The sequence below is a fragment of the Oncorhynchus gorbuscha genome, linkage group LG23 (genome assembly GCF_021184085.1).
Source record: "Oncorhynchus gorbuscha isolate QuinsamMale2020 ecotype Even-year linkage group LG23, OgorEven_v1.0, whole genome shotgun sequence".
NCBI lineage: Eukaryota > Metazoa > Chordata > Actinopteri > Salmoniformes > Salmonidae > Oncorhynchus > Oncorhynchus gorbuscha.
In genome coordinates, this window is record NC_060195.1 from 10,549,410 (window position 1) to 10,575,288 (window position 25,879).

The following is a 25,879-nucleotide window of genomic DNA, read 5'->3' on the forward strand; positions in this document are numbered from 1 at the left end:
CACAGTAGGTGGCGGCATGCACCTTTAACGTTTGTTTGTGGAACGCCAATATATCATAGAAGAAGAAAAAGAACGGAAGTTACGTAAGGCAACTTCTGCTGGTTGTTGAACCAATCCAGAGTTGTTTTTTATAGCTCAGCGATCTAGGGCAGAGCCCACACCAACAGCAATTAATCTGCGTTTTGAGAAGCAGTAAGGTAAGAGACACTGAAAGGTCAAGGTTTTTGGGATTCATTTCACAATGTTAATCACTTGTATAAGTGTCATATCAGTGTATGTTCTTGGGATTTTACGAAGTAAGTATCGTGCCATTACACACCTTTTAAATCGTGGCGTGAATGTCAAGCAAGGTCTTCATGGCTGGTTGCCCTCTTGTACAATCATCTTTTCTATCTAGCTAAATTTGACCATTTTCATATTTTATATTATCTCTCAGACACGAGTTTACCTGTCGTAATATCAATCGGTGACTAAGTGACCGATGTCATCGAATGTATGGTGTTAACTTGGCTAACGCTTTAGTTAATATAATGTTTGCCATCCAGTTGTGTTTGGAAATTAAGGAATCACGTCCAAACATGTCTATTGACATTGCATTTTTACTGGGGTCGGACAGGCTTCCTGTATAGATTAAGACACTGCTGAGCCGGCACTAGATATGGCTTGGAAAACACTTGTACATAGTTTGTGGACACCCCTTCAAATGAGTGGATTTGGCTATTTCAGTCACACCCATTGCTGACAGGTGTATAAAATCGAACACACAGCCATGCAATCTCCATAGACCAACATTGGCAGTAGAATGGCCTTAATGAAGAGCTCAGTGACGCTCAACGTGGCACCGTCATAGGATGCCACCTTGCCAACAAGTCAGTCAAATTTCTGCCCAACTACAGTTGCCCTGGTCAACTATAGGTGGTGTTATTGTGAAGTGGAAACGTCCAGGACGTAGACCACACAAACTCACAGAATATGACCGCCGAGTGCTCAAACTCACAGAATATGACCGCCGAGTGCTCAATCTCATCAAACACCTTTGGGATGGATTGGAATGTCGACTTCGAGCCAGGCCTAATCGCCCAACATCAGTGCCCGACCTCATTAGTACTTGTGGCTGAATGGAAGCCAGTCCCTGCAGCAATGTTCCAACATCTAGTGGAAAGCCTTCCCAGAAGAGTGGAGGCTGTTTATAGCAGCAAAGGGGGGGACCAACTCCATAATAATGCCCATGATTTTGGAATGAGATGTTCGACAAGCAGGTGTCCACATACTTTTGGTCATGTAGTGTACCTCAATCCAGGGATGAGAAATTGCATTGTACTCAGAATTGTCCCATAATCCCAATTGTTACACAGAAGATTGAACGACTGCTGTTCTCCTCCCCATGCTAGCTATCAGTAGCTACAGCAGACATTATGGAATGGCACTTCACATTGAACAACAAAGGAGCTGATTGGCTCCTTTGTTGACACTGCCATTAAAAATGGCTGCTGGTACTTCTGCTACCTAGAATGAGGATGAAAAGGGCAGTTTTCCAGAAAAACTAGCAGTCGTTCAATCTGGATTGAGGTATATTTTGAGCCATATCTCGCGCCGGCTCCGCATTTTATTGGTCACGTGGTTAGCAGATGTTTAACGCGAGTGTAGTGAAATGCTTCATCTAAACAGGAAGCCTGTCTGACCCCAGTGCAGCTGTAAACAAGCGTAGGGTCCGAATAATATATTCTGACTACTGTTGTGGAGGACTGGCTGACTCTCATGTTTGCCATTTCTTAGAAAGAGGAGATGCACATTTGCCTGGCTACCAAAACTCCTTGCTCCGGGCCAAACGCTACATGGAAGTTAATTTCTTCTCCGCAATGAGTCTGGATCTGATTACCTCCCCGATGAATTCTAGAACGCAAACGCGTTCTAAACATTCTAATTGGTCCCTGAAACTAATGGCTTGGGCAAGAGCCAGAACACATGTGGGTAAAGCCACGTTTAGAAAATTAACAATTGGCTTTGATACTCTGATTGGTACAATTGCTTATGACTTTGTATTGTAAAACTCTTCATTTTGACCACCACAAACGAATGCAGTCCCAGACTGAAGTATGTGGTGAACATAGAGCAGCTGAATAATTTAGTTTGTCGTCAGGCAAGATGCCCATTTAATGTCATTAATGCTAGTTGTGTGACGACTGCGTTGCAAAATCTAAACTACTGCACCTTTTTCCTCATCGATACCCTTTATACTCTTTGGTAATTTCAGATCGTCTCTCTGGACACCATGGGTCGCCACTTTGGAGATCTGGCCAAGATCAGGCACGTGATCACCTACAGTCTGTCCCCTTCGAGCAGAGGGCTTTCCCCAACTACTTCTCTAAAGGAATCCCCAACGTCTGGAGACGATTCACATCGTCTGTCTTCAAAGTTGCTCCACGTAAGTCCTCCCAGAGTTTACACGTTACTTTCTGGGAAGAACCAGGCAGGATATTCCCATGTTATAAAACCTCTCCATCCAATTTCTGAAATATTTTTCTCTCTCCCCATTTTCAGATCTGTTCTCGTCTTGATAAATATGGCCTCATTTAGGGCCATATTGTGCGAGATATGGTCCAATGACTACCTGCTAGCAGCGTCTGAAGCTACATCCATAATTGGTAGAATGGTTCACATTGGCGAATCACCGTTTGCATCGTTGAGCAGTGAACAAGAAACTATTAAATTCAGTTTAGATGTTACTCCCTCACCAAATCTAAATATTGATTCCATGTCTTATTCTCATTTTGCCCGCACAATGGTCTGTTTCACATCTGTCTTAATCAGCCTCACAATATGGGCACCATGCTGCCTCAGGCAGGAAGTAGAGGAAACGTGCCTCCATATTAGGTTTTGATTTGGTCAGGGGGTAGGTATCTGAACTGGATTTAATATTTTCTTATTCAGTGATTAAATTATTTTTTAATATATATTTGATTGGCAAGTCGGTTAAGAACAAATGATTTACAATTAAGGCCTACCCCGGCCAAACCCTCGAATCCGGACAATGCTGGACCAATTGTTACGCCGACCTGTGGGACTCCTGATCACGGCCGGTTGGGATACAGCCCTGGATCGAACCAGTGTCCGTAGTAACTCCTTAGACTACTGCGCCACTCTCCAATCGGAACCATTCTACTGGTTTTATGGATGTAGCTTCACTCTTCAGATGCAGGTAGTCGGTTGAAAGAATCTTCTCAATGTGTAGTCAGTTCGCTGTAGTTGGATAGCTATGTAACTCTCATTACAATTTCTGTCTGCCCATGTCTAAAATCTCTGACTCTTGGGATGTTTTAAATGGCCTGTTTTAAATGGCCTAACTAAACATGCATTGCTCGTATCTTTCAGTGTATACCTCCCGAGCCACATCCCTGTTTTCAGTCACTAGCCGGTCTTCTCCCGTTCTTCTCTTCCAGCTATGATCTGCATGTACCTGACATACACCTGGGGAAACCATGTCCACTCAGAAGGAAAGAGGAAGGTAGCTGCCGACTACGAGAATGAAGAGTGAAATGAAGAGGTCCCCCCGTTTAAACCTTCACTGTATGTTTCGTCAATAAAGATTATATTTATCAGAGAAGTTATTTTTTTCTTCCTGTTTGATACCACCTCACCTGGATATCTGGGATGAATTGTTTGCTGTCTTCCTGCCAGATGGGTCACTACGAAGAGATATAAATGAGTGACCAGTCATTTGTCACACAGTGTAAAGTTAAATGTAATATTACATAGCAATGAGGGTACTGCTCAACACGGCTAACAGGTCTATATAAAATACTGAAGTATGTGATGTGGGCAATATCAGGCTACATCTACATAGTCTATAAGAGTGTAACCGATGTGAAATGGCTAGCTAGTTAGCGGGGTGCGCGCTAATAGCGTTTTAATCGGTGACGTCACTCGCTCTGAGACCTTGAAGTAGTTGTTTCCCCTTGGTCTGCAAGAGACATGGATAATGATGCTTCGAGGGTGACTGTTGTGTGCAGGTCCCTGGTTCGAGCCCGGGTAGGGGTGAGGAGGACGGAAAGCAAAACTGTTACAAAATCATTAATATCAAGTTTAATGCCATTGTAGTTCTAGACGGCAGCCGTTGGGTCAGTAACCGAAAGGTTGCTGGATCGAATCCCCAAGCTGACGAGGTAAAAATCTCTTTCAGCCCCGAAACATTAAACTGTTCCTCGGCAAGCCGTAATTGTAAATCATTTTCTGTTAACTGCCTAGTTTAAAAAATAAAGGGGCAAAAATGAACCCGAGGATGAACATTGAGTATTTCTTGAGATTAAATATACCATAACATTTATTATATAAAGAAAAAAATTCAATATATTTGGTACCATGGAAAAATGTGTCGCATGATCCAGAACGGTCCATAGAATGAACCCAGATAGCATGAACAGTGCCAGTCTCTCTAGACATCCGCGTTGCCTCCCATACTTCTCAAATTGTCCGCCTATGGGTCTAGTTCTTCAGACATATGCCATCATGCTCATGGGACTTTTATACTGAACTCCATGTTGAAGTGAGCTTGTTCGAAGGCATCGACGATTTGCCGGCGAGAAGCGCACGCAGTTGCATCTTCATGAAACTAGGGTGGGGATAATGAATTAAACCAGCACGTACATTGATACATTCAGTTTGCGGTCTGGACTGTCATATTTAGGAGTTAACTGTAAGACTATATTGTGCTTTTCCATAATATTCTCTGTTTGTTGAGTAACATTTCGCGAAGATGTCTGTGGTAGGATTCGACGTCGGGTTTCTGAACTGCTATGTTGCGGTAGCTAGAGCCGGAGGAATAGAAACCGTAGCCAATGAATACAGCGATCGATGTACACCGTAAGTGACATTTTATATTTCGTGTGAGTTATTCTGCTTGTTGTGAATTGTACAATTTCAACCGGTTTTACTTCTAAAGGAATTGAGAAACTAGAGAGATGAGAATACATTTTGTGGCCTTGACAGACGGGGAGATGCGCTATAACATTAACGGAGCAACTCGCCAACTACCGACCAGCGTTGCAACAGCACGTTGTTAGTGAGACCGATCACCCCATGACTTGTAAAAAAACAACTAGCAATCGTTGTACTCAGTTTATCTATTTTACTAATTAAACGATGCGCCATTTGACTTTTGAAGCCTTAACTTGTTTTCCTCACCTAACATCTTGTGTGTTTTCGAAGACAATGGGGGGGTTAATTGTTGTCCCCTGTTTTTAAGGGGTTAATTTTTCAATAAAGTATGAATGGGCGCATGAATCCTACTTGGAGGAGGCCTGCAATCTCTTGACATCAGTGGACTTGTTCATAGGAATCATGTGTATTCTGACTTTTATTATTAGCCAGCTAATAAAACACATTTAGATGGGTAATTTTAAATGCTACTGTGTTATCCTAGCTAGCGCTGTTATCTTATTACGGCGAGCCCTGTGAAAACAGACATGAGCATTTTACTGATATTTATTCCGCTGTAATTCTTTCAGAGCATGCGTGTCATTTGGACCACGGAATCGATCTATTGGTGCAGCTGCAAAAAGCCAGGTATGTTTTGATCGAGGGCGACCTTTACTTGATTATTTATTTGATTAGTGACACATTGAGGGTGTGACTCTTCTAGCAAGTTCTATGGTTTTGTGCTTATGCATAGAAATAGGGATTTCATATCCAGGCCAATATATATTGACCAGATGTAACTGGTAAAAACAGAAGAGAAGATCGTTATACATTTATACCCTCAAAGGACTCTAAATAAAACTATGGGGTCAATTTTGACCGTTTTTTTCATATCTAAAGTGTTTGATAAGGGATTTCACCTATTCCATAATTTATAATTACTCCTTCCACATTAGGTTGCAAATCATTAAATTACTTTTTTAAATGTGAGATAATTATTTATTTTGCATAAAGCATTGTGTTCTTTCCCTGCTAATCTCATATCAGGTCGTCACAAACTGCAAGAACACAGTCCAAGGGTTCAAGAGATTTCATGGCCGGGCGTTTTCTGACCCGTACATCCAGAGTTTGAAATCCAGCCTGGTTTACGACCTGGCACAGATGCCTTCGGGCACCACTGGCATCAAGGTAAGGAGAGAGAACAGAGATCTGGCTGAAAGGGTGGGAAATATATGAATAGGCCTGATGGAGAGACGGGTCCCTTTTTAATGATCTAATAGATTACTCATCATCCTTGTCTAATCTGTAATCAACAAATATATATTGGTTGTCTATCCATCTGTCTGTGCTGGGAAATACTTTCATGTGTTTATTCTGTATTTGTACTCTACCTGTGTGAACCCTAAAATCAAGCAATCGTTTACAATGACAACTGGTGTCTGTGTGTCCATCAGGTGATGTACATGGAGGAGGAGAAGGTGTTCAGCATTGAGCAGGTCACTGCCATGCTTCTGACCAAGATGAAGGAGACAGCTGAGCATGCACTGAAGAAACCCGTGGCTGACTGCGTTGTCTCTGTGAGTCAGTCATACTGCTGCAGCTCTAGAGAACAATACATTTCATAGCTGGCAGATCTCCATAAGCCGGGACAAGTATGCTTTATTTGGTACAGCACAGTTGACAGATTAATAGATCAGTACATGCATACAGGACTGTTCTCATGTGATTATTATTATTCGACCATGCTGGTCATTTATGAACATTTGAACATCTTGGCCATGTTCTGTTATAATCTCCACCCGGCACAGCCAGAAGAGGACTGGCCACCCCACATAGCCTGGTTCCTCTCTAGGTTTATAATCTCCACCCCACATAGCCTGGTTCCTCTCTAGGTTTCTTATCTAGGTTTTGGCCTTTCTAGGGAGTTTTTCCTAGCCATTGTGCTTCTACACCTGCATTGCTTGCTGTTTGGGGTTTTAGGCTGAGTTTCTGTACAGCACTTTGAGATATCAGCTGATGTACGAAGGGCTATATAAATGCATTTGATTTGGATTTTCTTTAAATTTGAGTATCAATCTGCTGTGTGCTAGTGTGCACTGGGCGCTACACTTTACTAGAAGGACCAGGAATTTGGTCACATGTTAAACTGAGTTTGGACAGTTAGACTAAAGACCAGATATGAAAAACAATTTGTAATTGAGTTTCTACACCTGCTGAGTATTTGCATCCTTATGTTATCCTCCCCAGGTCCCCTGCTACTACACGGACGCCGAGAGGAGATCAGTGGTGGACGCAGCACAGATCGCTGGACTCAACTGTCTGAGGCTCATGAATGAGACAACTGCAGGTATGGAGAGAGCTGTGTTGACCCCTAACAGAGTTACTGTAGCTAATTTACTCAACCGCACCTTATTATTTGATATTAAGGTGATATGCTGTTTCATAATAAATTGTGATTATACCCATCTTTCTTACAGTGGCGTTGGCGTATGGGATCTACAAGCAGGACCTCCCTGCTCCAGAGGAAAAGCCCAGGATTGTGGTGTTTGTAGACATTGGACACTCTGGATACCAGACCTCTGTCTGTGCCTTCAACAAAGGCAAGCTGAAGGTGAGTGTCTTTCAATCAGGAGGCTATGGGGGTCATGCTAATTCTACAAATGAACCGTTTTTACTAAAAATGTCCACAAAAGAGTTACAGACAACTTCAATAACCTCTTGGCTATTGAACAAAACAAGTGCTATAGGGCCCAGAGTTGTTCTGGTCAGGTCTCATGGGCTCAGGGAAAAACTCCCGGCCCTCATAATACATTTTTGCTCATATTCTTTAAAAACAAATTAAATACCATTTTCTTTTCCCTCAGATCCTTGCGACGGCCTGCGACCCGGAGCTGGGCGGGAAGGACTTTGACGAGATGCTGGTGAGACACTTCTGTGAGGAGTTTGGGAAGAAGTACAAGCTGGACGTGAAGACCAAGCCCAGGGCTCTGGTCAGGCTCTACCAGGAGTGTGAGAAACTCAAGAAGCTGATGAGCGCTAACTCCTCAGACCTGCCCCTCAACATCGAGTGCTTTATGAACGACATTGACGTCTCTGGAAAACTCAACAGGTATAGTGTTTTGTGAGTCTATGAGATTGTTGTAATCTCAATTGAGCACCTCCTTGATGTGTTCAACTGGTAAGTCTTACATGATCTACAGTACTAGATATGAGTCATTATTTTTTGTCTTTGATGCAATTACCAAATGACAGTTATATTGTAAGTTTAGTGACACCTTAGAACACATTGTGGTCCTTGAACTCTAATGGCTTTATCACAGAAATGTGCATATTGATGATGCATACATATGTAGGATTTAATTTGACTAGTTTCTTACAGCAGGAAAATAATCTTGCCACAACATAATTAATGGACATTTTCTTTGTCAGGGTTGATATATTTTTAGTTAGGGAAAATGAAGTCTGACATGTCTAATTGGATATTACAAACTTTTTAGGAGCGTTTTTAAAAAACTTGAATGCGCTATAAACAAGATTCCTGCAACAACAGGGTGATCAAATTAAGGTCCTATATCTGCATCTGAATTTTATCTAGGGGTCAATTTGAGGAGATGTGTGCTGACGTTCTGGCCAGAGTGGAGGCACCACTGCACAACCTGATGGACCAAGCCAGTGAGTATCGTAGGTTTGCATATAGCTTGCTTGAATCTTAGTACAGCATTTATCTTTGTATATAACATTGAGCATTTTCTGTGTAGGCATTGACTATTGTCTTCATAGCATTGAGTTATGTCAGGTCTAATTGGTGCCTTCCTTCCTGGTTCCTGTCCAATCAGAGCTTAAGAAGGAGGACATCTATGCGGTGGAAATAGTGGGCGGGGCCTCCCGTATCCCGTCTGTCAAAGAGAGGATCAGCAAGTTCTTTGGGAAGGAGCTGAGCACCACCCTGAATGCTGATGAGGCCGTGGCCAGAGGATGTGCCCTGCAGGTCTGATGATCTCTCTCTGTCCCCCCCCCCCCCCCCCCCCCCTCCTGACCTTAACACACCCTTTGGCTATCCAGGATTTGCTTGCACAGCAGATTAAATCAGAAAACTAAAGTTAGCCTCCAAACGCTTCTTTTACTATTATATGTCAATATTGGAGTACTAATGTTCATGATTCCAACGTTTTGTAGATGTAATTCTAACCAGCAGACCCTAATTCATTGTTGATTTCTACTGGAGTATGGTGATGGAATTATTGTTTGCCTCCCTGCTAAAAATATCCCCTGTCTGCCTCCTCAGTGTGCAATCCTGTCCCCTGCATTCAAAGTGCGTGAGTTCTCCATCACAGACGCAGTTGCTTACCCAATCTCTCTGAAATGGAACTCTGCTGCAGAGGAAGGCTTGAGGTAAACTACAATGCATATGTTTTGTTAATTATCACCTTGATTTATAGATTTTTTTTGTTTCTGATAGCTTCATAGTAGTTATTTTACTGCTAGTAAACTAGACTGTTATGTGTGTTGTTCATTGTGGTTATTTTACTGCTAGTAAACTAGACTATTATGTGTGTTGTTCATTGTAGTTATTTTACTGCTAGTAAACTAGACTGTTATGTGTGTTGTTCATTGTGGTTATTTTACTGCTAGTAAACTAGACTATTATGTGTGTTGTTCATTGTAGTTATTTTACTGCTAGTAAACTAGACTATTATGTGTGTTGTTCATTGTGGTTATTTTACTGCTAGTAAACTAGACTATTATGTGTGTTGTTCATTGTAGCGATTGCGAGGTATTCCCAAAGAACCATGCTGCACCCTTCTCCAAAGTGTTGACTTTCTACCGGAGGGAGCCTTTCTCTCTGGAAGCCTACTACAACACCCCCAACGAGCTGCCGTACCCCGACCCCACCATAGGTATGTACAAGGCATTGACTCCACTATGAACAACGCTCCCGTGGGTCCTTTTCTGTCTGCCAACAGTATCTTCTATAGAAACATAGTCAGTCATGCATCCTAGCAGCAGTATCTTCTATAGAAACATAGTCAGTCATGCATCCTAGCAGCCGTATCTTCTATAGAAACATAGTCAGTCATGCATCCTAGCAGCAGTATCTTCTATAGAAACATAGTCAGTCATGCATCCTAGCAGCCGTATCTTCTTTAGAAACATAGTCAGTCATGCATCCTAGCAGCCGTATCTTCTATAGAAACATAGTCAGTCATGCATCCTAGCAGCCGTATCTTCTATAGAAACATAGTCAGTCATGCATCCTAGCAGCAGTATCTTCTATAGAAACATAGTCATGCATCCTAGCAGCAGTATCTTCTATAGAAACATAGTCAGTCATGCATCCTAGCAGCAGTATCTTCTATAGAAACATAGTCAGTCATGCATTCTAGCAGCCGTATCTTCTATAGAAACATAGTCAGTCATGCATCCTAGCAGCAGTATCTTCTATAGAAACATAGTCATGCATCCTAGCAGCAGTATCTTCTATAGAAACATAGTCATGCATCCTAGCAGCAGTATCTTTTCAAAAAGGCTTGTGGACTACAGTTTGCAATATGAAACTTATTGACTTGCCAATTCATTTTGTAAAAATATTAATGTATAACTGTTTTTGCTATGTGTCTATAATGCAAGTTTCCCCCTATGGACAATAAATTATAGGCCAGTTGGTCATTAGTTTTTCCTGTGAAATGTACCAACTGTGTGCCATTACCACCTTATTTCCTGTGTCCTTTCCTATAGGTCAGTTTGTGATCCAGAAGGTGGTGCCCCAGGCGTCTGGGGAGAGCTCCAAGGTCAAGGTGAAGGTGAGGGTCAACATCCACGGCATCTTCAGCGTCTCCTCAGCCTCGCTGGTGGAGGTCCAGAAGACCGAGGAAGGAGAGGAGCCCATGGACACAGAACAGCAGGCAACACCAGAGAAAGAGGAAGAGAAAGAGGTGATTGTTAATAATCATATTCTTTCAAATTGAATATAGGATTTTAATTTGACCAGTGTCTTATTCAGTACACAGACAGTTAACTTTGTACATCATTGAAAGATAGGCCTACAAATGCTTTATTAAACTATACCACCTGAGGAAGAAGAGGTTCAGTTAGGTACACTACTATATTGTGATGACACTGCCACCTGGAAGTCTGTCTGTCATTGGCCAGAGATGTGGCGTTAATGAAGTGACCTGCGCTCTCTGCAGGGCAACATGCAGACTGACCAGGATGAGACAAAGGCCCAAGGAGATGGACAGAAAGAGACAGAAGAGGAGAAGAAGACGCCGCCGGAGAACGAGGAGATGGAGGTAATATAGAATATTCCCTTTTATGTCCTGAGACGTTTGACATCTATGATCATGACTTTTATGGTAGTGGAGCACTGCAGTTTGTAGAGGCTTAGACAAAAATGAGTAGCCTGGTCCCAGATCAGTTTGTGTTGTCTTGCCAACGACCAGCTGACCAGACAGAACAAACCCATCTCCGAGCAGGCTGAAAAACATTTACCAGGCGTGAAGAGCACTACTTTATGGATATTTAGTTTCAATGATGCTGTTTCCCACTCCTCTCTCCCCAGACCTCTCCAGAGGAGAGTAAGACAGAGAAGAAGTCTGACCAGCCTCCCCAGGCCAAGAAGCCCAAAGTCAAGACAAAAGTCTTGGAGCTTCCCATCGAGAACAGCCCTCAGTGGGAGCTGGCCATCGACATGCTCAACCTCTTTGTAGAAAATGAGGTAATACATTATTATCTGACATCTGTGGATTGTGTTGTTGACCTATTGTGTTTCTCCTTACTGCTGTCCTCTGTTTCTTTTATCTCTGTCTGTTATGTCATTCTGTGTTGTATTCATCAGGCTGTTGCTATATACTTGTCTTTTACACGTTTCTCTCTCTCTGTTTTGAGTCGTGCTTAAAAGAGTGTTCTGTGGTAACTTGAAGTGGTTGATTTTTGTCTGGTTTCAACAGGGTAAAATGATCATGCAGGACAAGCTGGAGAAGGAGAGGAACGACGCTAAGAACTACGTGGAGGAGTATGTGTACGACATGAGGGACAAACTTCACGGCAGGCTGGAGAAATTTGTCAGTGAAGCTGTGAGTACTGTGGCTTTCTGTGGCACTTCCAACCGTCTGAAATTAGCTGCCCACGAAACACCCAGCAGGTTTCTATAAGGGATACTTTGGGACTTGGTCAGTGAAGCTGTGAGTACTGTGGCTTTCTGTGGCACTTCCAACTGTCTGAAATTGGCTTCCCTTTAACAACAATGAAACACAAGCCACTTTAAACAATGCTACCTTATATAATGTTACATTAAAGGGATTCATCTTTATGGATTTCAACACAAATGAACACTCTGACTACTTCCACTTTGTTTACTTTGTCTAGTCAGATGATCTTATGGAAGTAGATAAATGGCTCAATGCCAAAATCCTGAAGTATCCCTTTAACAACAATATATAAAGGGCTTTTTATAGTACTGTAGATCAGAATGGTCTTCTCTGTAATATGTTCACAACAGCATGTTGACTTTGACTGTTGTAGGATGGAATACCCTGTCCTTAACTGTGTTAATAACTGTCTGGTAGGATGGGATACCCTGTCCTTAACTATGTTAATAACTGTTTGGTAGGATGGGGATACCCTGTCCTTAACTATGTTAATAACTGTCTGGTAGGATGGGGATACCATGTCCTTAACTATGTTAATAACTGTCTGGTAGGATGGGATACCCTGTCCTTAACTATGTTAATAACTGCCTGGTGGGATGGGATACCCTTTCCTTAACTATGTTAATAACTGTGTGGTAGGACCGGGATATCCTGTCATTAACTGTGTGGTAGGATCGGGATATCCTGTCATTAACTGTATGGTTTTGACTGTGGTAGGACCGTGATATCCTGTCATTAACTGTGTTTTTGACTGTGGTAGGACCGAGATATCCTGTCATTAACTGTGTTTTTGACTGTGGTAGGACCGGAGATATCCTGTCTTTACAACTGGAGGACACAGAGAACTGGCTGTATGAAGACGGAGAGGACCAGCCTAAACAACAGTACATCGACAAACTGGCCGTGCTGAAGGTAAAGCTTAGTGTTCTACACTGTTACTGTAGACCAGTTTCCCAGACCCTGATTAAGCCGAGTCTGAGGTAATGCTTTCCGTTTATCATTATAGTCACGCCGGTATGCGTTGAGGTTTTCGTCTCTCTCTCTCTACCGCACCTGCTGTCTTGACCTCTGAATGCTTGGCTATACCAACTGACATTTACTCCTGAGGTGCTGACCTGTTGGACCCTCTACAACCACTGTGATTATTATTTGACCCTGCTGGTCATCTATGAACATTTGAACATCTTGAAGAACAGTCTGCCCTTAATGGCCATGTACACTTTTATAATCTCTACTCGACACAGCCAGAAGAGGAATGGCCTCAGAGCCTGGTTCCTCTCAAATGTTTCTTCCTCGGTTCCTACCTTTTCTAGGGAGTTTTTCCTAGACACCGTGCTTTTACATCTGCATTGCTTGCTGTTTGGGTTTCTGTATAAGCACTTTCTGAAATTAGCTGATGTAAAAAAAAGGCTTTATAAATTGATTTGATTGGTTGAAGCTTATCTCCCTACCATATCTAAGCCAATATGACACCAATGTCGATGAAAATTGACAAATCAACTTGATTGGAGGTTCACAACACACTTTCTGCCTCTCGCCATGAGCCGTCCTGCCGTTACAGAGAACCACACACCCTGATTTTTAACAGGGTCATGAACAATTGAGTTTGAAAGTATTTTTTTGCTATTACCTAGCTCAAATTCTAGGCGTCGGATTAAAACGAGACGATAGCTTCCATACAGTGACCATTTGACTTAAAAACATTTTTTGAATTGACTTAGAAACTGTTGCACCAACAAACTATTACATAATGTATCTCTCTCACATGCACATTTCCGTCCATTAAGAACCAAAGAGGTGCTATTTTATTTTTCTTTGTAGCATTTCTGACAATGCTGATAGATTTTCAGCCGAATCTCAGAATTCAATCTAACTGGGTCGATCGAACTCTGTTGCTCGGCAACAACACAGCTGCTGCTGCCTGCAACAGGCTGTCAGACATGAAAGTAGCTGCGGACAAAACTAGGCTACTGTAGATAACTAGCTATGTGGTGGTATTCAAGCTGAGGTTAAACAATCAATGCAAACATATATATTTTGATTAGCTCGCTAAAGTTTAGCTAGTCTGTTTGAGAAAGTTTGAATGCTAAGCATCCAGCATACAGGTTGTTTGATGTTCAATAGACCAACATAGATACTCTCGTAGGTCAAAGCTGAATGCTGGAAAACCTTGGTAGAGCATGGGTGGAGTAGGCATTGTGGTGCTCGTGTCACTTTCCTTTCTTTTTTCGGGCTTCAGACCAATGCTTACTTCTCACTTAAAATTTTATTTTATTTTTTGTCCTTGTGAGTTAAAGTTCTGTCAAGTCAATTGTGTGTTCTGCAAATTTCTGTTACATTTCGACGAAGTCAGGTGAAAGTCGCTTCATCACGCTCTCTGAAAATGCCTAGCCTTCCTCCTCAGTCTAGTTCTCAACACAGTTGAAATGGGTCAGATTAGCCAATGTGTCTGACACGAGTGTCGTCTGCTGTCTCCAGAAACTGGGCCAGCCTATCCAGGAGAGGTACATGGAGTCTGAGGAAAGACCCAGAGCCTTCGATGACATGGGGAAACAGATCCAGATGTACATGAAGATCGTTGAAGCTTATAAAACCAAGGTACAGCTGCCCTTATACAGCCATGGTTCCCCTGCCCTTATACAGCCACGGTTCCCCTGCCCTTATACAGCCATGGTTCCCCTGCCCTTATACAGCCAGGGTTCCCCTGCCCTTATACAGCCACGGTTCCCCTGCCCCTTATACAGCCACGGTTCCCCTGCCCTTATACAGCCACGGTTCCCCTGCCCTTATACAGCCATGGTTCCCCTGCCCTTATACAGCCATGGTTCCCCTGCCCTTATACAGCCATGGATCCCCTGCCCTTATACAGCCATGGATCCCCTGCCCTTATACAGCCATGGATCCCCTGCCCCTTATACAGCCATGGATCCCCTGCCCCTTATACAGCCATGGTTCCCCTGCCCCTTATACAGCCAGGGTTCCCCTGCCCTTATACAGCCAGGGTTCCCCTGCCCCTTATACAGCCACGGTTCCCCTGCCCCTTATACAGCCAGGGTTCCCCTGCCCCTTATACAGCCACGGTTCCCCTGCCCCTTATACAGCCACGGTTCCCCTGCCCCTTATACAGCCACGGTTCCCCTGCCCCTTATACAGCCACGGTTCCCCTGCCCTTATACAGCCACGGTTCCCCTGCCCTTATACAGCCACGGTTCCCCTGCCCTTATACAGCCACGGTTCCCCGGCCCCTTATACAGCCACGGTTCCCCGGCCCCTTATACAGCCACGGTTCCCCGGCCCCTTATACAGCCACGGTTCCCCTGCCCCTTATACAGCCACGGTTCCCCTGCCCCTTATACAGCCAGGTTCCCCTGCCCCTTATACAGCCAGGGTTCCCCTGCCCCTTATACAGCCAGGGTTCCCCTGCCCCTTATACAGCCAGGGTTCCCCTGCCCCTTATACAGCCAGGGTTCCCCTGCCCCTTATACAGCCAGGGTTCCCCTGCCCCTTATACAGCCAGGGTTCCCCTGCCCCTTATACAGCCAGGGTTCCCCTGCCCCTTATACAGCCAGGGTTCCCCTGCCCCTTATACAGCCAGGGTTCCCCTGCCCCAGAGGTCTAGAAGTAACCTGATACATTTTGATCATAATGCTCCACAGAACTACAACAATCATTCTAAGCCATTGCAAATATCAGACGTTGAGAATGGTTGCATTTCAGGAATGACCAAATGTGTATTGTATTATGCTACTAAATGGATATAAACTTTATTATTATTACTGGACTGCTACAATGGACGACATCTTTATTCTTTGCGTACCCCAGGAGGAGCAGGTACGACTGAGAAATCGTAGAAATACTACTAGTAGTAGAAATGTACTATAGTACAGCCGTTAATGCTAGAATGCACCACTGTCAAACGTCAGATGGCGTCACTCCGACGCGACCCTCGACCCTCAGTGCGGAATCGACGCACTATCTGACGTAAGACAATGAGAATACACGAGACTAGTTCTGTTAAAATGCAGTCCAGTTCACCAATCGTATCCTATTGTTACTTCCTACAGATACCTTCATATTCCAGTGTAGCAAGTTAAAAAAAATATTCACAGCAATTCTAAAACCATTTGCAGATATCCCAAAGCTGTAAAAGCAGTTCGATGTATGTGTGTGTGTGTGTGTGTGTGTGTGTGTGTGTTACACTTTGTTACAAAAGACGACATCTTGGGGTTTGAGGGGGCCGTTATCAGAGGTTTGTCTTTCAGGAATGAACAAATGTGTCAGACGTTTCCTTGACTTGTCTTTCCATCCCCCAGGAGGAGCAGTATGATCATCTGGACCAGGAAGAGATCAACAAGGTGGATAAGATGGTGAATGATGCCATGATCTGGATGAACAGCAAGATGAACCAGCAGAGTAAACTGAGCTTGACTGTGGAGCCTGCTGTTAAAGTCAGAGAGATACAGGACAAGACTAAGGTGAGACTCTCTACAGTACGGCTCACTAACTACAGTACGGCTCACTCACTACAGTACGGCTCACTCACTACAGTACGGCTCACTCACTACAGTACGGCTCACTCACTACAGTACGGCTCACTCACTACAGTACGGCTCACTCACTACAGTACGGCTCACTCACTACAGTACTGTATATACTGTACTCGATACCATCTACTGTATGCTGCTCTGTACCATCACTCATTCATATATCCTTATGTCCATGTTCCTTATCCCCTTACACTGTGTATAAGACAGTAGTTTTGGAATTGTTAGTTAGATTACTTGTTGGTTATCACTGCATTGTCGGAACTAGAAGCACAAGCATTTCGCTACACTCGCATTAACATCTGCTAACCATGTGTATGTGACAAATACAATTTGATTTGATTTTGCTCACTCTACAGTACTGCTCGCTAACTACAGTACTGCTCGCTAACTACAGTACTGCTCGCTAACTACAGTACGGCTCGCTAACTACAGTACGGCTCGCTAACTACAGTACGGCTCGCTAACTACAGTACGGCTCGCTAACTACAGTACGGCTCACTCTACAGTACGGCTCACTCTACAGTACTGCTCACTCTACAGTACTGTATATACTGTACTCGATACCATCTACTGTATGCTGCTCTGTACCATCACTCATTCATATATCCTTATGTCCATGTTCCTTATCCCCTTACACTGTGTATAAGACAGTAGTTTTGGAATTGTTAGTTAGATTACTTGTTGGTTATCACTGCATTGTCGGAACTAGAAGCACAAGCATTTCGCTACACTCGCATTAACATCTGCTAACCATGTGTATGTGACAAATACAATTTGATTTGATTTTGCTCACTCTACAGTACTGCTCGCTAACTACAGTACTGCTCGCTAACTACAGTACTGCTCGCTAACTACAGTACGGCTCGCTAACTACAGTACGGCTCGCTAACTACAGTACGGCTCGCTAACTACAGTACTGCTCGCTAACTACAGTACTGCTCGCTAACTACAGTACGGCTCGCTAACTACAGTACGGCTCACTCTACAGTACGGCTCGCTAACTACAGTACTGCTCAACTGTATATACTGTAGTACTGCTGCTCTGTACCATCACTCATTCATATATCCTTATGTCCATGTTCCTTATCCCCTTACACTGTGTATAAGACAGTAGTTTTGGAATTGTTAGTTAGATTACTTGTTGGTTATCACTGCATTGTCGGAACTAGAAGCACAAGCATTTCGCTACTGCATTAACATCTGCTAACCATGTGTATGTGACAAATACAATTTGATTTGATTTTGCTCACTAACTACAGTACTGCTCGCTAACTACAGTACTGCTCGCTGACTACAGTACTGCTCGCTAACTACAGTACGGCTCACTAACTACAGTACGGCTCACTCTACAGTACGGCTCCCTCTCCACAGTACGGCTCCCTCTCCACAGTACTGCTCACTAACTACAGTACTGCTCACTAACTACAGTACGGCTCACTAACTACAGTACGGCTCACTAACTACAGTACGGCTCACTCTACAGTACGGCTCACTAACTACAGTACGGCTCACTAACTACAGTACGGCTCACTAACTACAGTACGGCTCACTAACTACAGTACGGCTCACTAACTACAGTACGGCTCACTAACTACAGTACGGCTCACTAACTACAGTACGGCTCACTAACTACAGTACGGCTCCCTCTCCACAGTATGGCTCCCTCTCCACAGTATGGCTCCCTAACTACAGTACGGCTCACTAACTACAGTACGGCTCACTAACTACAGTACGGCTCACTCTCTACAGTACGGCTCACTCTCTACAGTACGGCTCACTCTCTACAGTACGGCTCACTCTCTACAGTACGGCTCACTCTCTACAGTACGGCTCACTCTCTACAGTACGGCTCACTCTCTACAGTACGGCTCACTAACTACAGTACGGCTCACTAACTACAGTACGGCTCACTCTCTACAGTACGGCTCACTCTCTACAGTACGGCTCACTCACTACAGTACGGCTCACTCTCTACAGTACGGCTCACTCTCTACAGTACTCTCTACAGTACGGCTCACTCTCTACAGTACGGCTCACTCTCTACAGTACGGCTCACTCTCTACAGTACGGCTCACTAACTACAGTACGGCTCACTCTCTACAGTACGGCTCACTCTCTACAGTACGGCTCACTCTCTACAGTACGGCTCACTCTCTACAGTACGGCTCACTCTCTACAGTACGGCTCACTCTCTACAGTACGGCTCACTCTCTACAGTACGGCTCACTCACTACAGTACGGCTCACTCACTACAGTACGGCTCACTCACTACAGTACGGCTCACTCACTACAGTACGGCTCACTCACTACAGTACGGCTCACTCACTACAGTACGGCTCACAAATCAGACTTAAATCTTGCGAAGTTAGATTTGTTTTGTTGCATTGAAGAGGGGCTGATATAACGTTGATTAGATCACAGAACAAATGTTGAGCTATATAGTGCAAACCAATGGGGCGGACTCAGTGACGTTCAATGTCTTGCATCTCTGCCTCGCATGGCATTTCTTCTGCGCAGCATTCCTGTATGAAGTGCGCAGGCGGGCACATGTGCAGATTAGAGGGAATTTTTCTTGCAACCAAGCTGTACTGTGAATAATATTGCATTTTAGTCATGAATATCATTATACTATTGTAATTATGCATGCCAGCCTTCTGCTTCTCATCCAACTCAACATTACTTACACATGATCCTGTGATATGCTTGTAAAGTTATTCATAACATTCACTCTTTCCCCCTCAATAGGAGCTGTACTCCACCTGCAACCCCATCGTGACCAAGGCCAAGCCCAAGGTGGAACTGCCTAAGGAAGACAAGGCAGGGGAGCAGAATGGACCAGTCAACGGACAGGAGAAAGCCCCAGCAGAGGGCACCGAGAAGGGGACCGCCGACAGCACAGGCAACCCTCCCTCCACGGAATCCACCAACCCTAGACCTGACATGGACCTTGATTAAGCAGACGGACAAGCAGCAACCAGTGTCTCCTCTACCAGGGGCTGTGTCTTCATTTGAGAGTAGTCTCCTTCCCATGTTTCCTTGTCGCCTTCCCCTTTCAGATCTGATAGGACTGGATAGATGAGTTCCAACAAAAGCAAAACAATACTCTACCTGCATGGTCTACCAAAAGGCATGCTGGATATATTAACTACAGTACTGTAGCACATTGCTCACGTCTTTTCTAGCTTGTCAAATCAGTTGCGGTCAGGAAGGAATTAACCAAGGCAGCGAGGGAAGGAGGCAAAGGCAGGAATGAGACGCTGCCCAGATGTACCAGAGCTGCTAGTGAAGTGTAAACTCCTTGCTTGTCTCAAATGGCATCCCATTCACTATATAGTGCACTACTTCCCATTCACTATATAGTGCACTACTTCCTATTCACTCTATAGTGCACTACTTTTGGCCAGAGACTCTATATGACCCCTGATTTAAAAAAAATAGTGTACTATATAGGGAATTGGTGCCATGATGTTGCCATTCACTCCACTTGTCAATGCAGGCAGCATTCTGTAATTTCGGCACATTGACCCCAGTACCTGATGATGGTGTATTTCTGCAGCCAATAGCATGTCCATTCTTTTTTGTTTTTGTTTTGCTGAAATAAAATTGAAAGAACCAACTGCAATAAGCCTGTTTGACGATGAGCGCTGTATCATGGTATTTATTTCTGTTTTGTGCTCTCTATAACTGTTCCGGGTCATTGTCACAATTTGAGTTTTAATAAAGTTATTGAAAACCGCTTCACGAGGCCCTTCTTTCAACATTATAGAGGAATGCAGTTTGACTGAAACTACTCAATATCGCCACCTGGGCTATATAATGACTGTATGGCTATCTAAATGTCCTAATTTCTTATGCCATCAATGAAAAATTAATCTCATCTGTCAAAAAAACTGGACTGCAGTTATTCAGGATGATACGCTACTTTAATTATAAACTAATGTAAATGTACTAATGTACACACTTCAAGAATACCTAATTCATCCCAATCAACACACAGCATTCCAATCTGAAAACAATGCGTTCGCTAGAACTTGCCCTGCTCCGGTTCGTGCCTGCTCCGGTAAGTTGGTTAATGCCTTTGTTTTTCATTTACTCTCGCCACAAACTAAGATGGTAGTACAATCTACGTCACTACAGACCCTGATTCGATTCCAGGCTGTATCACAACCGGCCGTGATTGGGAGTCCCATAGGGCGGTGCACAATTGGCCCAGCCTCGTTAGGGTTTGGCCGGGGTCATTGTAAATAACAATTTGTTCTTAACTGCGTTGCCTAGTTAAATAAAATAAAAATTAAACAAACGTTTACCATCGGCCTCTTTTGGATATGCACGATAAGGTTTTAAAGTAAAGTGGTTTCAACATTTGCATTCCATTCATAGGGCGGACAATGCGTCGTATAGTTTGATTTGGTCTACCCCCCCCCCCCCCCCCTTCAATTCACGTAGGGAAACGTTAGTACATCTTCCGGCTGCAAGTGCTCACATTTTATGAGTCTAAAGTCTGCTTTAGGTGGAGAACAAAAATAGCTTCAATAGTAGTTCGTTCTTGTACATTAACAGCTGTATTCACCATCCAAGTTTGCATTTAACTCAGGACCATGAAGCTGATCATCCTGAATGATTATGACCAAGTTGGTGAGTGGGCTGCCAAGTACATCAGGAATAAAATCATTAACTTCAACCCTGGACCAGACAGATTCTTCATTTTAGGACTCCCCACGGGTAAGCAAGCTGTTGATTCTACAGTGCACGCCCTCCTTTCCTTTGTACAATTAATGTTGCGCTTAATAATAATTGTGTCAAATGTGTAAAACAAACAGATTACCGACCATTTCGAATCCCACCGTACCTTCTCCGCTATGCAACCTGGTTTCAGAGCTGGTCATGGGTGCACCTCAGCCACGCTCAAGGTTCTAAACGACATCATAACCGCCATCGATAAGAGACATTACTGTGCAGCCATATTCATTGATCTGGCCAAGGCTTTCGACTCTGTCAATCACCACATTCTTATTGGCAGACTCGACAGCCTTGGTTTCTCAAATGATTGCCTCGCCTAGTTTACCAACTACTTGTGTCAAATCGGAGGGCCTGTTGTCCGGACCTCTGGCAGTCTCTATGGGTGTGCCACAGGGTTCAATTCTCAGGCCGACTCTCTTCTCTGTATACATCAATGATGTTGCTCTTGCTGCTGGTGATTCTCTGATCCACCTCTATGCATACGACACCATTCTGTATACTTCTAGCCCCTCTTTGGACACTGTGTTAACCTCCAGGCGAGCTTCAATGCCATACAACTCTCCTTCCGTGGCCTCCAACTGCTCTTAAACGCAAGTAAAACTAAATGCATGCTACTCAATCGATCACTGCCCGCACCTGCCCACCTGTCCAGCATCACTACTCTGGACAGTTCTGACTAAGAATACGTGGACAACTACAAACACCTGGGTGACACTAAACTCTCCTTCCAGACTCACATTAAGCATCTCCAATCCAAAATTGAATCTAGAATTGGCTTCCTATATCGCAACAAAGCATCCTTCACTCATGCTGCCAAACATACCCTTGTAAAACTGATCATCCTACCGATCCTCGACTTGGGTGATGTCATCTATAAAATAGCCTCCAACACTCTACTCAGCAAACTGGATGCAGTCTATCACAGTGCCATCTGTTTTGTCACCAAAGCTCCATACACTACCCACCATTGTGACCTGTACGCTCTCGTTGATTAGACCTCGCTTCATACTCGTCGTCAAACCCACTGGCTACAGGTTATCTACAAGTCTCAGCTAGGTAAAGCCCGGCCTTATCTCAGCTCACTGGTCACCATAGCAGCACCCACTCGTAGCTCGCGCTCCAGCAGGTATATCTCACTGGTCACCCCCAAAGCCAATTCCTCCTTTGGTCGTCTTTCCATCCAGTTCTCTGCTGCCAATGACTGGATCGAACTTAAAAAATCTCTGAAGCTGAAGACTCACATCTCCCTCACTAGCTTTAAGCACCAGCTTTCAGAGCAGCTCACAGATCACTGCACCTGTACATAGTCCATCTGTAAACAGCCCATCTACCTACCTCATCCCCATACTGTATTTATTTATTTATCTTGCTCCTTTGCACCCGAGTATATCTACTTGCACATTCATCTTCTGCACATCTACCATTCCAGTGTTTAATTGCTATATTGTAATTACTTCCCCACCATGGCCTATTTGTCTTAACTTACCTTATTTGCACTCACTGTATATAGACTTTTGTTCTACTGTATTGTTGACTGTGTTTAGTTTATTCCATGTGTAACTCTGTGTTGTTGGATGTGTCGAACTGCTATGCTTTATCTTGGCCAGGTCGCAGTTGCAAATGAGAACTTGTTCTCAACTAGCCTACCTGGTTAAATAAAGGTGTTCTCAACTAGCCTACCTGGTTAAATAAAGGTGTTCTCAACTAGCCTACCTGGTTAAATAAAGGTTAAATAAAGGTTAAATAAAGGTTAAATAATCTGTATAAAGACATCAACATTGATTTATTTGACGTGTAAAACTACAAATATTTGAGTTGAAAAAGCAATGCATATGAACCATAATTATTCCCCGTTGTACACTGTAGGAGGTACTCCTCTGGGATGCTATAAGAAGCTGATTGAGTTTTATAACAAAGGAGAGATCTCTTTCAAGTATGTCAAAACGTTCAACATGGATGAGTATGTGGGTACGCTTCACCTTTACAATACTTCTCTATTTCACCTATTTCTACACCATACAGTATCAACATTCTTCACAGCATTAGAAGCCATACAAAACTGTGATCCCTGTTTTTTTATTTTTTAATATTGCAGGTATTCCTAGGAATCACCCAGAGAGCTACCATTCCTTCATGTGGAATAATCTCTTCAAGCACATTGACATCAAATCGGAGAACACTCATATTCTGGATGGCAACGCTGCCAATCTTGTAGAGGAGTGTGATTCCTTTGAGAAGGAGATCAAAGCAGCTGGAGGAATTGACCTCTTTGTTGGAGGTCAGTAGGGAGGACAATGATAGGATGGAATTTAGTATATTGATTCTATTTAATCTACTACATTCTAAAGTTGCTGTGGCAATTGACCTCTTTGTTGGATGTAGGTAGGATAACAGTGATGATGTCAAATGACACAATAGCAACTGCTCAATCAAACAGGCAGACACACCCATGCTGGATTTAAATGAGAAGTTTATAGTCTTGTTCTAACATTGTTGCATCATAAAAATATGTTTTTGTATTGTGTGGCACGTACTTTTTCAAAGACATTGCTGAAAAAGCTAAGAAACACCACAAACACAAACCAGTTCAGGAAACAACACATAGAAAAAAAGAAATACCAAAATCCAACAAATGTAACCCACCCTGTCTGTCAGGTATTGGACCGGATGGCCACATTGCCTTCAACGAGCCAGGCTCCAGTCTATTGTCCAGGACCAGAGTGAAGACCCTGGCTCAGGACACCATCCTGGCCAACGCACGCTTCTTTGACGGAGATCTGTCTAAAGTACCCACCATGGCTCTGACTGTGGGAGTGGCCACTGTCATGGATGCCAGAGAGGTTAGAGATGATTTCAAGATGTCTGTCTATGCCTTTTGTTTCTGGTCTGTCTTCTCTTGTAACTTATTTTGCATGGACAACTGGTCCCTTTACAGCTCCTATACTTATTAAATGATGATATAATGAGGCTGTAACACATAGCCTTACGATTAAATACTTTTACCCCAAATACTTTTAATGCTTTATTGTAACGATGTAATGACAGTCTATAGCGATGTAATGACAGTCTATAGCAATGTAATGACGGTCTATAGCAATGTAATGACAGTCTATAGCAATGTAATGACGGTCTATAGCAATGTAATGACGGTCTATAGCAATGTAATGACGGTCTATAGCAATGTAATGACGGTCTATAGCAATGTAATGACGGTCTATAGCAATGTAATGACGGTCTATAGCAATGTAATGACAGTCTATAGCAATGTAATGACGGTCTATAGCAATGTAATGACGGTCTATAGCAATGTAATGACAGTCTATAGCAATGTAATGACGGTCTATAGCAATGTAATGACGGTCTATAGCAATGTAATGACAGTCTATAGCAATGTAATGACAGTCTATAGCAATGTAATGACAGTCTATAGCAATGTAATGACAGTCTATAGCAATGTAATGACAGTCTATAGCAATGTAATGACAGTCTATAGCAATGTAATGACAGTCTATAGCAATGTAATGACAGTCTATAGCAATGTAATGACAGTCTATAGCAATGTAATAACAGTCTATAGCAATGTAATGACGGTCTATAGCAATTTAGTGACAGTCTAGCAATGTAATGCAATGTAATGACGGGTTATAAGATGAAAATAATACATTCACTCCTTAATGTCTCCAGGTCATGATTCTCATCACGGGAGTACACAAAGCGTTTGCCCTGTACAAGGCCATAGAGGAAGGGGTGAACCACATGTGGACGGTGTCGGCCTTTCAGCAGCACCCTCAGACTGTGTTTGTGTGTGACGAGGATGCTACCCTGGAACTGAGGGTTAAAACTGTCAAGTACTTCCGAGGTGAGGGTCTACTCCCTTACTAAAGGACTTGGTCCTCACAGTTCATTTCCTTCTTATGCTGCTTGCATGGTTTAGGAACTAGTGCTTCATCAATTTCCAAATTCATTGTGTTTTGTTTTATTATTGGCCTGGGAGGGATACATTATTTTCTTCAATGAAACCATAATTGAAACATAATTGTGAATAAAGTGGTAATCTGACTCACTTGACCTATCGTTATTCCTCCTACAGGGATGATGCATGTGCACAACAAGTTGGTGGATCCACTGCCTCCAAAGTAAGACGAGGGAGTCACAAAAACACCTGTAAACCTGCAATAACCAAGAGAACTGATGCCATACTCCCCTGGATATGACAGTCGCCAAGGGTGGATGATCAATTGTGTGTGTTGTACCGTGGTTTATCTCAAGTTACATTTTATGTAACATAATAGTAAACCTACTTGTAGTGGGCTACATCGAGTACATTGATTATAGAACATAAACCAGTGTGATGTGACATCACTGACAATTCAAGTTTCTTAGCTCCATTGTTAAATTTTTAATACAAACTTGACTATGAATTTATTTCAATGAGAGTCATTTGAATAAAATAACTTTGACAATGAATCTATATTTGTTACATATTCGTTTCATTGTAGTTTAGCGGTGCTCTGATGATTTAGGCAAATC

General features: G+C 43.2%; 2 protein-coding genes and 1 pseudogene across 2 annotated transcripts; all 3 read left to right on the forward strand.

The window, feature by feature from the left end:
* The first annotated feature begins 2,272 nt into the window (after positions 1 to 2,272).
* LOC124010890 lies at positions 2,273 to 4,272 on the forward strand (annotated as a pseudogene).
* A 145-nt stretch (positions 4,273 to 4,417) lies between these two features.
* On the forward strand, positions 4,418 to 20,345 carry LOC124010891 (heat shock 70 kDa protein 4-like). The gene is made up of 20 exons (XM_046323653.1): positions 4,418 to 4,860; positions 5,505 to 5,562; positions 5,962 to 6,102; positions 6,369 to 6,491; positions 7,162 to 7,261; positions 7,392 to 7,525; positions 7,779 to 8,023; positions 8,510 to 8,586; positions 8,751 to 8,902; positions 9,200 to 9,306; positions 9,679 to 9,812; positions 10,651 to 10,847; positions 11,103 to 11,204; positions 11,474 to 11,629; positions 11,862 to 11,987; positions 12,702 to 12,715; positions 12,866 to 12,974; positions 14,541 to 14,660; positions 16,376 to 16,537; positions 19,355 to 20,345. Exons 1-20 carry the CDS (start codon positions 4,754 to 4,756, stop codon positions 19,562 to 19,564), a joined length of 2,574 nt encoding a protein of 857 aa, XP_046179609.1. The 5' UTR covers positions 4,418 to 4,753; the 3' UTR covers positions 19,565 to 20,345.
* Positions 20,346 to 21,089: 744 nt separating this feature from the next.
* LOC124011367 (glucosamine-6-phosphate isomerase 1-like) lies at positions 21,090 to 25,816 on the forward strand. Its single transcript, XM_046324678.1, has 6 exons — positions 21,090 to 21,331; positions 23,216 to 23,317; positions 23,445 to 23,627; positions 24,005 to 24,189; positions 25,034 to 25,208; positions 25,440 to 25,816. Exons 1-6 carry the CDS (start codon positions 21,208 to 21,210, stop codon positions 25,487 to 25,489), a joined length of 819 nt encoding a protein of 272 aa, XP_046180634.1. The 5' UTR covers positions 21,090 to 21,207; the 3' UTR covers positions 25,490 to 25,816.
* The last annotated feature ends 63 nt before the right edge of the window (positions 25,817 to 25,879 follow it).

Excerpts from the sequence above, each read along its gene's own strand:
- LOC124010891 (XM_046323653.1), top strand. The coding sequence starts at position 4,754 with ATGTCTGTGGTAGGATTCGACGTCGGGTTTCTGAACTGCTATGTTGCG. Across the intron at positions 7,526-7,778 it reads TCAACAAAGGCAAGCTGAAG|ATCCTTGCGACGGCCTGCGA; the intron begins GTGAGTGTCTTT and ends CTTTTCCCTCAG. Across the intron at positions 12,975-14,540 it reads ACAAACTGGCCGTGCTGAAG|AAACTGGGCCAGCCTATCCA; the intron begins GTAAAGCTTAGT and ends TGCTGTCTCCAG.
- LOC124011367 (XM_046324678.1), top strand. The coding sequence starts at position 21,208 with ATGAAGCTGATCATCCTGAATGATTATGACCAAGTTGGTGAGTGGGCT. Across the intron at positions 23,628-24,004 it reads AATTGACCTCTTTGTTGGAG|GTATTGGACCGGATGGCCAC; the intron begins GTCAGTAGGGAG and ends CCTGTCTGTCAG. Across the intron at positions 25,209-25,439 it reads AACTGTCAAGTACTTCCGAG|GGATGATGCATGTGCACAAC; the intron begins GTGAGGGTCTAC and ends TTCCTCCTACAG.